Genomic DNA, 13,302 nt, shown 5'->3' on the forward strand with positions numbered 1-13,302 from the left:
ATGGTGATGTTGTTTCCAGCCGAGAAGACGGGGTCGAGGGTGTGAGCTGCTGAGTGGCGGGGGAGGATGACTAGTTGCTTGAGACCAACAGTGGCAAGGTTGTCCAGGAGGGATGTGGTGTTAGGGTTGTTGCAGTTTTCAAGGTTAAAGTTGAGGTCGCCGAGTAGGATGTAGTCATTGGAAGCGTGTGCGTGGGGGGCAATGAGGTCGGCGAAGGTTTCACTGAACTGGGGCTGGGTTCAGAGTGGTCTGTAGACAAGCATGCCACGAAGAGAGGTGTTCAGGTTGGTCTGAATTTGGAAGTGTAGGTGTTTGGTGGTGGTTGGCTGGTTCTGCGGTTCAATGGTGGTTGAGAGGCGGAGGGTGTTCCTGTAAACTATGGTGATGCCTCCTCCTGGTCGATTGGCTCTGTCTTTGTGTATGATTTTGTAGACGTCGGGAATGGCCGTGACAATGTTCCAGACTAAGGTGGGGGTGATCCAGGTTTCTATGAGGAAGGCGACATCAGGGGTGATCGAGTCGAGGTCTTCACAGACTTCTACTGCATGTTTGGCGAGGGAGTGGGTGTTGAGGAGGCTGTGGGTGGGATGGTGTGGAGTACGGCGGCAGATAAGTGAGCAGGAGAGGCAGGAGAAAGGTCCATGAGTGTTCTTTGGATTGGCTTGGTGGCAGGCTGAGGGTCTTCCAGGTTTGAGGGTGTGCCAAGTGCTGGCATCATACTGGTGGGTGGTGGAGGAATCAGGGTCCGTGTAGCTGGGCGCAGTCAAGGCACGGACGGAAGCAGGTGGGCTTGCCTTTGTCACCCCTTTGGCAAGCCAGCGGCGCGGCCATGTAGCAGCCACCGTTGAGAAGGGGAGGGAGTTAGGAGGGTCCGGTCAGCTGACAGGAAGGAGGACAGGAAAGCGCTTTGCAGGGAGGGGCGAGGCTGCAGGGATGAAAGAAGGGGGAAAGAAGCGCAAAAGAATGGGGAAAAGGAAAAAGAGACAAAGAAGAGAAAAAAAGATGGCAGAAAGGCAAAGAGACACACAGAGACAGGTACAGATGGCCACTAGGCAGGTGCCTACGGGTGTAGGTGGGCCACGAACTGAAAGACAGGGAGGCTTTCAGTCAGACCAGAAGCAGGTGGAGCTGCACAGGGGAGCAAGCACATTCTACCAGAAGGTTGCCATTAAGAAGAGGAGGGAGAGGGGAGGGTCCGGGCAGCTGGGAGGAGGGAAGGCGGAAAAGCGCTTTGCAGGGAGGGGGGAGGAGCCACAGGGGCAGCAGCCTCAGGAACTAAACACGAGGAAAAGAAGCACAAAGGAGTGGGAAAAATGAAAAAAGAGAAGAAAACAGAGAAAACATGACAGAAAGGCAGGTGGGCCTCGAACTGAAAGCCAGGCAGGCTCTCAGTCGGAGCAGCAGGTTAATTACGAACAACTTCAGTGTTTGCTTATGTCCTCCTTTATTCATAACTAACCCTCTTGGAGCGAGCCTAACCCCCAACGTAGTGAGCAGAACCCACTTGAAAGACTGGCTGATAGTGCCAGTAATTACATTTATGAGCCAGATGTTGGGATCTCTGCAGTAAATGGAGGTGGATCACAGCACTGGCTAAGCTCGGAGCTATGTGGTTTCAAGTGTACTGAAGTCAACAGAAGAGCATAAACCTTCGTGTCATCACTGTGTGAAAGAATGTTTGGATGGATGGGATCGTAATGACAAATCTTAATTCCCTATAGTCAAATGAACCATTTGTTTTCCTTGATTTCAATGCAGAATTGTGGGTTTGAATCAGAGGCCTACCCTTGCTGGTTTTGAACTGTAGGAAAGAGCAGACCGGACTTATTCAGATGCTGTCTCTATGTTGGATTAGCAGGGTTCTTCATTGGCAGACCTAAAACTGTTAGGTTGTCCTACCTTTGCAAAATTTGCAGTTGCCTTCGCTGTGGCTCCCTCACACTCATTTTGATTGCTGTCAAGTCTTCCCATCCTCTCAAGAAAGCCGGGCACTCAATATACTCTTGAAGAATCCGTGCTTGTAGATGGACCACACCAGTATACTTTTCTTATTTTAATTCAAAACAGGTATTTTTGCATAGGTGTGCCAAAATGATTTTTTTGGGAAGTGTTGGAGGTGAAAAAAAGCTTTCCATTTCAAAAGGTACCCCTCACTTTATTTTTTTTCCTCCGATATTTTACTCTCCGATTTCCAGGCCGATAAATAAGTTTAACAAAATTAAATACTTTGTCATAGGAGATTCTATACAAAAAAAGGTGCATGGTAGTTTCACAACCATAGTCCAAACCAAACACATGCATCATTCTGTCAAATCCTAATCTATTTTAGAATTTATTTTACCATTATCAATTTCAGTTATTTCAATTTTCTTCTGCCTACACCACTAGTGTGGTTTCACGTAATGTCAGAAGTTTGAGCTTATGAGGCATATTTCTACAAGAAATTGTATTCTACACAATACAATAAACCATGCAAGCATAGTTACTGCTTCTTGATAAAGTTTATCGAAAGCACAGTTTTAATACTGAAAGCAGGCTAGTGAGCATGCTTGCTTGCATTAGTGTGTGCACAAGCTAAGCTGAGAGAATTTCTAAAATTGTGCAACTACCAGGCAATCCTGTGGATGGAACAAAAGTGTTTCAAATTATTGTCTTGCATCATAGTGTAGCATTTGTATAGCGCCTTCATACCTCTTGCTTTCTCAAGTAGTGTGGTGCTTTCTCAAGTAGTGCAGTGATCAATTTCAAAATCTCGAGTGCTTGAGTGAGTGAAGGAAGAGTCGTCTCGTAGAGTTATGTGAAGCCAGGAGTGTGTGCTTTGAACTTGGCAAGCGGCATGCAAGGCATGGTATGCTGTTGTGGTTGTAGAACAATGGGCATCAGGACGGAATCACAGGAAACATACACAAACCAGTGAATATCTATGGGAGGACATTCAGCAGTCAGGTATATGAAAAGACCACAAGTCCTTACTTCTCTTCTGAATTATCAAAAATTGTGATAGTCTTAATTCTCTTTAGAAAGCGTATACCAAAGCTTGCAAGTCTGCACTGAGAAGGAGCTGCCATCAAAGCAAAGCTTTTTGATAAGGAGGTATTATGAAGAGTGGAGCCGAAGTTGATCTAAGGTTTCTCTTTTGATCATGGTGCATGGCAGAACATTGGTTTGATGTCAGACAGGATAATAATGTAAAGGGAACATTTTGCAGGAGCATTTTTTACACCAAGGACAAGCCATAAGCTGAGAATCCGAAATGATCACTAACCCTGGTCCCACTTGCACTACTGAAAAAGTGAGTGTCCTGTTCAGTATTCCGGGAGGTGAACGGATGCATGACTACCATTGAAGTGGTGTAGCCTCACGGAAGTGCAAACTCTTCTTAGACACACTGATCTGGTGAAAGACAAGTAACCCCCTCCACCTCCCTGCCCCAAGGTGTGTACAAAGTAGCGAAGGCATTGGTTTTGAGCATGGAAATGGAATGCCACCTGACAAGCTGTGAAATGCATTTCTCCAGTGTAACGTACCTGCATTCTGGTTCTGTGATCCGCTGAACCTTCGTATCCCCCACAGGCTGCTGGAAAGGCTGGTTAAAAAGCTGCACCTGTAATTGCCATCCTCCTTGGACTCTACTGACTGCACTTGAGGTAGAACAGGTCTTCTTGGCCTAGGAGATGCTGTTCCTGCAGGCTCAGACACTGACCTGAGGAATCGGACCAGAGTGCCAGTGCTGTCCACCTTTACCACAGACTGCTGCTTCAAGACACAATGTTTGCCAGGTGCCCTTCTCCTTAGGTCTCCAGCAGACCCTGGCTCCAAGTCCTCGGGAGAAAGCGTTAATGGCGAAGCTCTACTGCTCTCAAATCTGCCAGTACCGGGGAGGCTCTGCCACCTGTAGGTGTGCAGCACCTTCCCAGACAGGTTGGATGTGATGTACTCAGACACACTCTCTTGGGTCTTCACGTGACGACGCCATTGGTAGTCCTTCAGACTAGGGCTCACATTTCCCAAAACGTGGCCAGCAGACACAGAGGAGGATCGCTGGTACACCGGAGGGCAGAACTTCTGCTTTTTAAAAATATTCATGATTTCAAGCCTTTTTTGCTTCTGCCAGTTTCTCACAACCAATTGTCACATTGCACGAGCACCACAAACAGTTCTAACGACAGCCAGCAGCTATGAGATCCAGGAGCCATTCAATGTAAAAAACTGCTTCACAAACAGGAACAAAGCGCTTCTGATGCACCCACTCTATGCATAAGAGCTGGCTCTGCATCATCAGAACTAGCCAACTGGGTCTCAGACAGATTTCATACTAAACTTTAAAAATCCCCACTAGCTGCACGCAAGGCCCAGGTCACGTCCTGTACAGCGAAGAGACGCTTGTCTACCACTGCCAGGAAATGACAAGTCGGAAAACTCAAAAACCACAAAGATTGCCTGGGCCAATCACGAAAAGGGTTCATAGTTCTGTTGTGGCTTAAAATAGACACAAAGGTATTTGCGTTAGCATTCACTTCTCCAGAATAAAAGTACCAGTGCACAGCTCTAAAAAGCGCAAGAGACTACAGCATTCCGGTGCAAAGAGACAAATGTGTGGGGTTTGAAGTCCTGAAATTGGTGTATCAGCTTCTCCAGCCGACTGAGGTCTTATGGTGGCAAGCCTAAGCAGCTGGGCTGGCAACGGATTTTCCACTACCCCCCAACTGGTCCCAAGAACCACCACAGCCCCAAGTCACTCTTCCAACGCATCTTCAGAACTGATATAAAACTAGAGCAGCAATCTGCAAAGACAGTGGAAAGAACCAAAACAACTGCCAGAAGCTTTCCAAAAAAAGTAATGGAAAACAAACTCTGCAGAATCAGGCTACAGTCCGCTCAGTGTCAAGAAGCATATCAAGTTTTCTTGGGGTTCAACATGACCGGGAGAAACTGAGACGCGGAGTCCTGCTCCGGCTACTGTGATACTTAATGGTTCATTCCAAATGGACCAGAGAAATGCACTATTACTGTACAGGAAATTACCGATACAGTAGGGTTATATGTTTTCCCTGCTGTGGTCTTACCACATCAGAACACATTCTGCAGAGGAGTATAGGGGATAACTCAGTTATCATGCATGTATTCTCTCGTTCTGAAATGCAAAGCACACGTTGTGCTTTTTCCCTGCACAAAACGTGGTGACATTTGTGCAGGGATAACCGCTGGGCCTGTGCAGTCATTTGCCTAAATTCTCCTGTTTGAACCCGAATCAGTATTACAGGCCTGATCAGCTAGCAGAAAATATTTAACAGGAAGAGCCCTTAATAAAGGCAGGAAGCATGAAAGCTGTATTAGCATCTATATGGTTAGACAAGCAACTTATGCCCAGATATCAAGAGCCTGGATTACATTGACTCACTTTAATGGTATTCAGGATGGAGAATAGTAGGTTCTTAAGCAGTAAACACTGTCTTCTAATTTGGTAGTCAACATTGGAACCGTAAACAATTGTTACTGTATTCAGATATTATACAATGTGCCTGCAGGTCCATCTGCATATTCACTAATTAATGAGTGGAGACCTCAACCCACAAGTCACATGTACATTTTACACCTTTGTTTTTCTGATTCAGTCTTTGAGACAAAGTCAAGAAGTGTCCTTGTGATGTGAGATCCTGCTGGAACGCACTGACCAACCGGGTGTTGGGGGATGGGATCGAGGACAGATGAGGAGTTCAAAGTTGATAGTTTCTCACAAAGGGGCTGCAGGCCAGCCTTTAAGCAGTAAACGATACTGACGATTGGGCAGCCAGACTGGCAGAAACCAAAAATAAACATGGCAGTCTATATCCTCAGGGACCTTTAGCCAGTGTTTAGCGTGAAAAGGTACTGGCGATAAAGCACCAGATTACCATTGTTGTAAAATGTCATGGTCACTTTGCATCTACAGTTCTTTAGACCATAATGCGCTACCAAGTGAGCTAAAGACTTACAGTTCTAAATGAAAATGGGAGAAGAAGCTATGATGTTACAGATTGTAACGTTCAGATGACATGGAGCCTCAGCAATGTTGTGCCTCCAGAGTAATGACCCCTTTCTATATAAGCAAGTAAAATACATTAGTGGTCTATTGCATTCAGCAGAAGAAGGCCACATATTCGAGTTCTAGCAGGTCAATTTAGTCTCGTCCATCCAAAATCAAAAGAATAATTAGTACTTAACTGAGCAATACCATGATCTAATTTTACAGCGATAAAAGTCCGTAGTTTGCACCATAATTTGCTGCTATTATCATTATTATAGATGACCCTATGGATCAAAGCAAACATTTATAATCAGTTATAGCACACAAAAGCAATCAATTATGTGATTCCAAAATAAGTGAGTTGAGTGTAATGGAGATTCTTACACAGTAGATGAAGCAAATAACATAATTCTCCAAAATTGTAATTTTGTAATTGTAATTTTATTTATACAATAATAATAATAATAATAAAAATAATACAAATAAAATAATAAAATGAACAAAGTGAATGTCTAAGGCCCATTTTTGTAATGTTTATTTCACGTACTAAGAGTCAAGGCTCTACATCACATCGAGTGGTTTAGTTCTGGGCTGTATCCACACCGAATGCAAACTGGAGCACACCAGCAAGATATTGCTTCAAAAATCCTAACCTTTTCAATTTCTCAAGAATATTCTTAAAAATAGTAGTGACTCAAACAAGACAGCCAATCTCTGCTTTGATCCACCATGCACTCAAGAAGCTTTCTGCAGAGAGACGACTGATTACACCCAGTTTTGACTTAGTAACTATAACACCCTTAGGCTCCTGGAACTAGCAAGTATTGCCTTTATTTAAAAGGATGGAACAAGAAGGGACTCATTGGACCATCCATTTTACTTTCCAATATGTCTGACATAAAATCATACTGTTAAAACTGCAGCTGTGAACAAGAATTGTATTTTACAAAAATACTGTAGAAATCGGTAGACCAGTGGATACTGCTCACAATAAGGAAGCGGATCAATTAAGCCCGAGAAAAAAAACGTAAGATGAAAGAGGAAAGGGTGATAATCTTATAAATCACATGAAATCAGAGGTGCTATGAAATACTTCCACCTGGTTAAGCAACTCATTGTCTGGAGCAGACTTCCTTTAGCTGCAAGCCTTCCATGACCACTCCTGAAAGCGCTGCCATTATCATGATCACAGCATCCACAGTCGAAGACGACTGCAAATTTAACAGCATAAATACTACTCCGTTCCGTTCAAGTGGTGCTTTTTCAGGAGCCCAGCAGCCGTGAGAAATTAAATGCTCCCTATGGGCTTCTCATTTCCAATAACCCGTTGTGCGCAGGCCGGAACCATAATGGAGGCACCACCTGCTTTTCTTATTCTTCTGCCGTGAAAGAGAAGAGCTCAGCGTGAGGCGTTATCAAAGAGCGGAACTTCTGATCAATTTATAGCAGATTACCGTGGGCGGACTTTCCGTTCCAGGAAATAAAACAAAGATCTGCATTGCTGAAAGAAATAACCTTTACAGAACCTGTCTTTTCAGTCTGCCTGGAGAGCCCATTGCAGATGAGTTTCAAAGTGGGATTTATAGGTTTACAGATTAAGTCATGCTCGCCTTGCGAAGAAGTTTCTACAAGTCCTTGTCCTCAAAGAGCACCACATCAGTGGCCTTGTCCCAGTCGTTGTAACAGATTGCTTGAGTTGTGCCAAAATCCCACATAGTACACACCTGGGGATGGACAATGTATCACCATCAGCGGCTTCCTTCCATTACACACCCAAAGCAAGAGCCAGTGGAGAAGATAATAGAAGAAAGAGGCAGAATCTGGGTGGGTGTTCAGAAACCATGTAGTAGGAACAAAACATCGAGAAACATTGTTGCGTTCTTTATCAAAACTAGTCTGAAGATTTCAGATCTTCCAATGGGTAACCACAGGGAAGATGATAGAAGCAGGATGAAAAGATAACAGAGAATATTTATCAGGACTAAGCTTCCAAAACCAAATATCAGCCGTGACACCGCAAGGCACATAGTAACATTTGGTAAAAATGTGCACCCTGCCAAAGTAGTGCCTCATACATTTCCACAGTACTTGCATAGCTAATACCATCACAAATTAATGTAGTTGGGGCAAGTTTTAACTCCTTTTTCCATGCCTCAGTCCCTTTTCTTTGCCTGGCCAAGGTTGACCATATTTTGGTCTAACTTTATTTTTTTTATTGTGTTTGTATTTCTTTGGACAAATATGTGTTTTTTAGTTCTGCAGCCAGGGTCTGTCAGCTTTCTTCTGTAATTTCCTCTACCCCTCCTCGTAGGTTTCCAGCTCCTCAGCTGACCATAAAAGAGCTGTGCCTGTGACATTAGCACACCGTTCTCTTTATTACTGTGATGATATAAGTGTTTAATTTGGCCACCAATTATATGCTTCCAGCCCAGATTTTGTAGGGCTTTATCACTAGGAAGCAACACAGAGGTCAATCATTTATCTGTTGTCACAACTACCCGACTTGGCGACTTTCCAGACAAGTCCTTCCCCATAGATGGATTGACCACCATTTGGTAGTTTTCCCACTGTGTTAGATTTCTATCTTTTAACTTAGGTCAGTAAAATCACTTCCAGGATTTTCTTCTTTCACAGGTGGGAGTCCTCTATTATGGAACTTGATTTGGGATATTCCTGAAAAATGTCCATGTGCATTTGATGAAGACCACCAAAGCAGAATCTCCTTTGTTCCATGGGCAGGAACGACAAGAGTATGCCTTGTTGCACACAGAGTGTTACTGAGGCATATCTGTTGTAAAACACAGCAGAGTTGTGCAGTTGGTTTAGAGTTTTGCAAACATGTATCAACCAAATTGGTGGGCACTTTTGAAGACAAAGTGAACCTTGTACAATGATGAGCAAATGCCCAGGATGGACCCCACCCAACCATAACAGGAATGATCTGTCATCAAAGTTAATGAAAAAAACGAAATGATTAAGGGCGCATTAACTAGTACTTCCACTTTTAGAGCGCCCTTACTCCAGATGTGGTCTCTCCTATGGGATTGTCATCTACTGAGGAAGCACGGAAGCAACCATAACTGCTTTCAATACATTAACTCAACAAATAAGTCATAGAAGTTAGAGTGAAGTCTTATTTAGGATGGACTGCTTCTGTGATTCACAATGGAAGACTTCTCAGAAAAGGAAGACATATTTTCTTCACTTTATAGAGGGAGAGGATAGGAAAGTAAGAGAAAGTGCCTGACAATGTGGACTCGGAGATAATTAGAATTGTTCTAGTTCACATTAAGATGGAGGGTATGCTAGAGAACACAATGGTGTATAAACACTTAAAATACCCATGTGGGGCCTTTTCTCTGGGGCAGTTTGATGTTGCTCAGCACTGGTGGGACATGACATTTACCACCTGGGTCCCAGGGCCTGAGATATTACTGCAATCCAACTCGGAAACCAATATGCTACCTTTGCAAAACTTATTTTCCTGGAGTAGCAAAAGAGAACAACCAAGACTTACTACCATACGAGACAGGAGATTGGAATTCAGATATAGGTTGAAAGAGTTATCACAAAATCTTAATGTCTAGTTAGAGCCCTAACTTCTGAAGAGAATAGATCATTTTTTCTACATAATGGATGCATAACGTAGTCAAAATTATCAGCAGCAAAACAAGTAAGAAGGTCCTACCACCTTCTGGAAAGACTCTAAACTTGCAATAATATTGGGGCAATGGACATTGTATTCTTATAGGAAGGATGTTGAGCTCTCGGCTGCCAACAAAAAGACTTGGCTCTCACTTCTCTTATTCTGACATTCTTTACAGTCTCCAGTAAACGGAACAAAAAATGCCAGACAATATGCTACAACCCATGAAGTATCTAAACATTGATACCTTTGAACCATAAGGGCTAGAGAGACTGTTTGCATGATTCCGGAATTAGGTTGACCAGCCGATCTTGTGTGAAATAATAAAAACCACTGTCCTTCAACTAGTAATGCAGCAAAATGGGATTAAACACGATCTGTGCCAATACATAATGGGTCAGGGCGATGTTAGTGCACCACATCTCCAGACTGAGAGAATCGCCTGCTGGTCCTCAATTCTTCAACATAACAGATGTCTCCAGTTTGGCTCCATCTAGCTGGACAGCAAGATCCCTCAGGTGTCCTGGGCAGTTCACTCTAGCTCAGTTTGTCAGTTTCTGTGCTCAAGACAGGCAGTTCAATTCCTCTTTCCCTGTGGTAGATCAAAGCCACCGCACTTCCTCCAAACCTAAATTTGCCCTGCCTCAGTACCTTGGGCAAAACACCTTCTACAGTTCTATTCCTACTCCACCAGCCCTTTCTGCGGGTGTTACTGAGCTTCTGCAATATTTCAGAAGGGTAAATATTACCAGCTACTATAGATCAATATTAGAATGGAGGGCACCAACTACATTTTACTGGACCTTCTAGAATTATGAATTACCTTACAGGATCATCCCTATTTCATTACTTTTGATTTTAGAACTAGACTTCCCCCAACTCGTGAAAGTACAATAGTACATTTCATTTGGAAGGCCCGCATTGAATGTTCACATTACAACATGTGTAGCTCTACATCTGCTGTAAACATCATGATACAAGAGCAGCATTATGACCCGATTTTCCAAACAGCAATACCAACATCACCTAACGCAGCTCTGTAGGAACCTGGCTATCTGGAGAGAGAGTAACTTTGGTGCAGTGCTCAAAGCCAATTGTGGCTTAGTCTGGCAAAGGAGAACTAGTTAATGCAAAGAGCCAAGTTACTCTTAGTGAACAGGATGAGAGAATTACTAGTGTGACACTGAAGCATCCACCAAATTCACCATCCACAATTAAACACAGTTAAATGCTGGCAATATCAAGCAGGAAGACAACTATTCCAGCCAAGCGATCTATTTAAAGGGTCTGAAATTAACAGCATTTCTGGAGCAAAGAGCTCCCAAAATCTAGCAGTTGGCATATTCAAAGGAAACAGGGAGCCCAAGAGGGTACTTTCTTTTACAAGAGTCGTCATTTGAATGGAAGTATGGCACATTATGATGGCATGTAAATATGGACATGAGCTGTCTAGTGGATAGACTGAAGGAGATGAACCCGGCCCTCCCAGTGCTGAACTAAGGGACACCACCTCGCACCCATGTCAGTTGAGAGGCAGACCATGCATTCTAAGCTCCCTACTTTGTGCCAACTACGTGAAGGCTTGCAAAATAGACACTACTTCGAGGACATTCCATCCCAGCCTTCCCATCCCATCCCCCCATGACCACTGAATTTACCCCACTGTGATGCAAGACCCATTGTTGTACTATAGCTTTAAAACCGCTAGAGGTCATTTCATATAAGATTTGCTATGTTTTAGGTATCCAAGGGCACGTTTTATGTCTTGCCTACTAGACAGCGCCTGGTGGGGTAGAGTGGCGTGGCGTGGGGTAGATTGGCGTAGAGTGGACTGGGGTAAAGTGGGGTAGAATAGGGTAGACCGGAGAGGGGTAGATTGAATTGGGTGGAATGGGGTGGAGTGTGGTAGAATGGAGTGGCATATATTGGGGTAGATTAGAGTGAAGTGAGGTAGATTGGGGAAGAGCAGAGCACAGTGGAGTGGGATACAGTGGAGTAGATTGGAGTGGGGTAGATTGGAGTGGAGTTGGATGATGATGTGGGATAGATTGGGATGGGTGGGGTACATGGCAGTGGAATGGATTGGGTTGGGGGCTGATTGTAGTGGAGTGAAGTAGAATGGAGTGTGGTAGATTGGAGCATATTGGATGGGGAGGACTGGAGTAGGGTAGTTTAGGATGGAGTGTGGTAGGCTAGGACTGGGTGCAGTGGACTGGATGGATTGGGGTTAAGTGGACTAGACTGGAATGGAGTGGGGTAGATTGGGTAGAGATCAATGGAGTGTGGTAGATGGGGGTGGAGTGGGGTAGATGGGGGTGGAGTGGGGTAGATTGGGGTGAACTGGAGTGAGGCAGATTGGATAGAGTGGAGTAGGGCTGTTTGAGGTAGATGTGAGTGGGGTAGCGTGGAGTTGGATAGATGGGAGTAGAGTGAGATAGATTAGGGAAGGGTGGAGTGGAGTGGAATATGGTGAGGTAGATTAGGGTGGAGTGGGGTAGATTAGAGTAGGGTAGATTACAGTGAAGTGGGGTAGATTGAAGAGGGATGATTGGAGTGGGGTGTGGTAGATAGAGATGCGGTAGACTGGAGTGAAGTGAATAGGGTTAGATTTGATTATGGTAGGTTGGGGTGGAGTAGACTGGAGTGGAGTAGATATGGGTAGATTAGGTTAGGGTAGGTTGGGGTGGGGTGGGGTAGACTGGAGTGGAGTAAATAAATGTAGACTGGATTAGGGTGGATTGGGATGGAGTGGGTTAGAGAGGAGTGGGGTTGATTTGAGTGGAGTGTGGTAGAGAAGTGGAGTGGGGAAGATTTGGGTAGAGTGGAGTGAGGTAGACTGGAATGGGATGTGGAAGACTGAGATGGGGTGAGGTAGATTGGGGAAGAGTGGAGAAAAGTGGGGTACATTTAAGTGAGGTAGATTAGAGTGGAATGGGGCAGATTAGGGTGGAGTGGAGTGCTGTGGATTGGGGTAGACTGGAGTGGGGTAGATTGGAGTGGAGCGAAATAGATTGGAGTGGGATAGATTGGTAGGATTATTTTAGGGTAGAGGGGGTGACGCGAGGTAAACTGGAGTGGAGTAGGTTAGAGTGGAGTTGGATAGTGTGGTGTGGGGTAGATTGGGATGTAGTGAGAGATTGGGTTAGGGTCGGGTAGACTGGAGTGAGGTAGCATGCAGTGGAGTAGACTGGGGCAGACTGGAGCAGGGTAGATTGAAGTGGGGCAGATTGGATGGGGTAGAATGGAGGTGGGTGGAGTGGGGTAGGGTTGACAGGATTGGGGTAGAGTGAGTTAGACTGGACTGGAGTGTGGTGTTGTAGATTAGAGTGCAGTGGTGTGGGGGTAGGTTTGTAAGAGTGGAATGGGGTATGGCAGACCGGAGTAGAGTGGTTTGGGGTAGACTGGGTGGATTGGATATGGTAGGCTGGAGTGGGATAGATTGGATAGAGTGAAAAGGAGTATGGTAGATTGGGCTGGAGTGGGGTGGGGTAGATTGGAGTGGGTAGACTTGAGAGGAATAGGCTGGGGTACAGTGGAGTGAGGTAGACTGGACTGGAGTGAGGCAGAGTGGAGTTGGATCAACTGGAGTGGAGTGAGATAGACTGGGGAAGAGTGGAGTGTTATAAGGCAGACTAGGGTGGGGTAGCGT

General features: G+C 44.8%; 1 protein-coding gene across 4 annotated transcripts in view; it reads right to left on the minus strand.

Annotated features, from left to right (window-relative positions):
• The window catches only part of RASAL2 (RAS protein activator like 2), a 618,546-nt gene that overhangs the window by 388,097 nt on the left and 217,147 nt on the right, over nucleotides 1–13,302 (minus strand). Inside the window, exon 1 of one of the 4 annotated variants that reach the window (XM_069231550.1) lies at nucleotides 3,528–4,135. The exons of 2 other annotated variants lie outside the window; for them this stretch is intronic. In XM_069231550.1, the coding sequence (XP_069087651.1) occupies nucleotides 3,528–4,086 (559 nt within the window). In that variant the 5' untranslated portion in view covers nucleotides 4,087–4,135. Of the gene's footprint in view, nucleotides 1–3,527; nucleotides 4,136–13,302 lie in introns of those variants that run through there. One more of the 4 variants, XM_069231549.1, reaches the window with a different exon arrangement.

This window comes from Pleurodeles waltl, chromosome 4_2 (assembly GCF_031143425.1).
Source record: "Pleurodeles waltl isolate 20211129_DDA chromosome 4_2, aPleWal1.hap1.20221129, whole genome shotgun sequence".
NCBI classification, from domain to species: Eukaryota; Metazoa; Chordata; class Amphibia; order Caudata; family Salamandridae; genus Pleurodeles; species Pleurodeles waltl.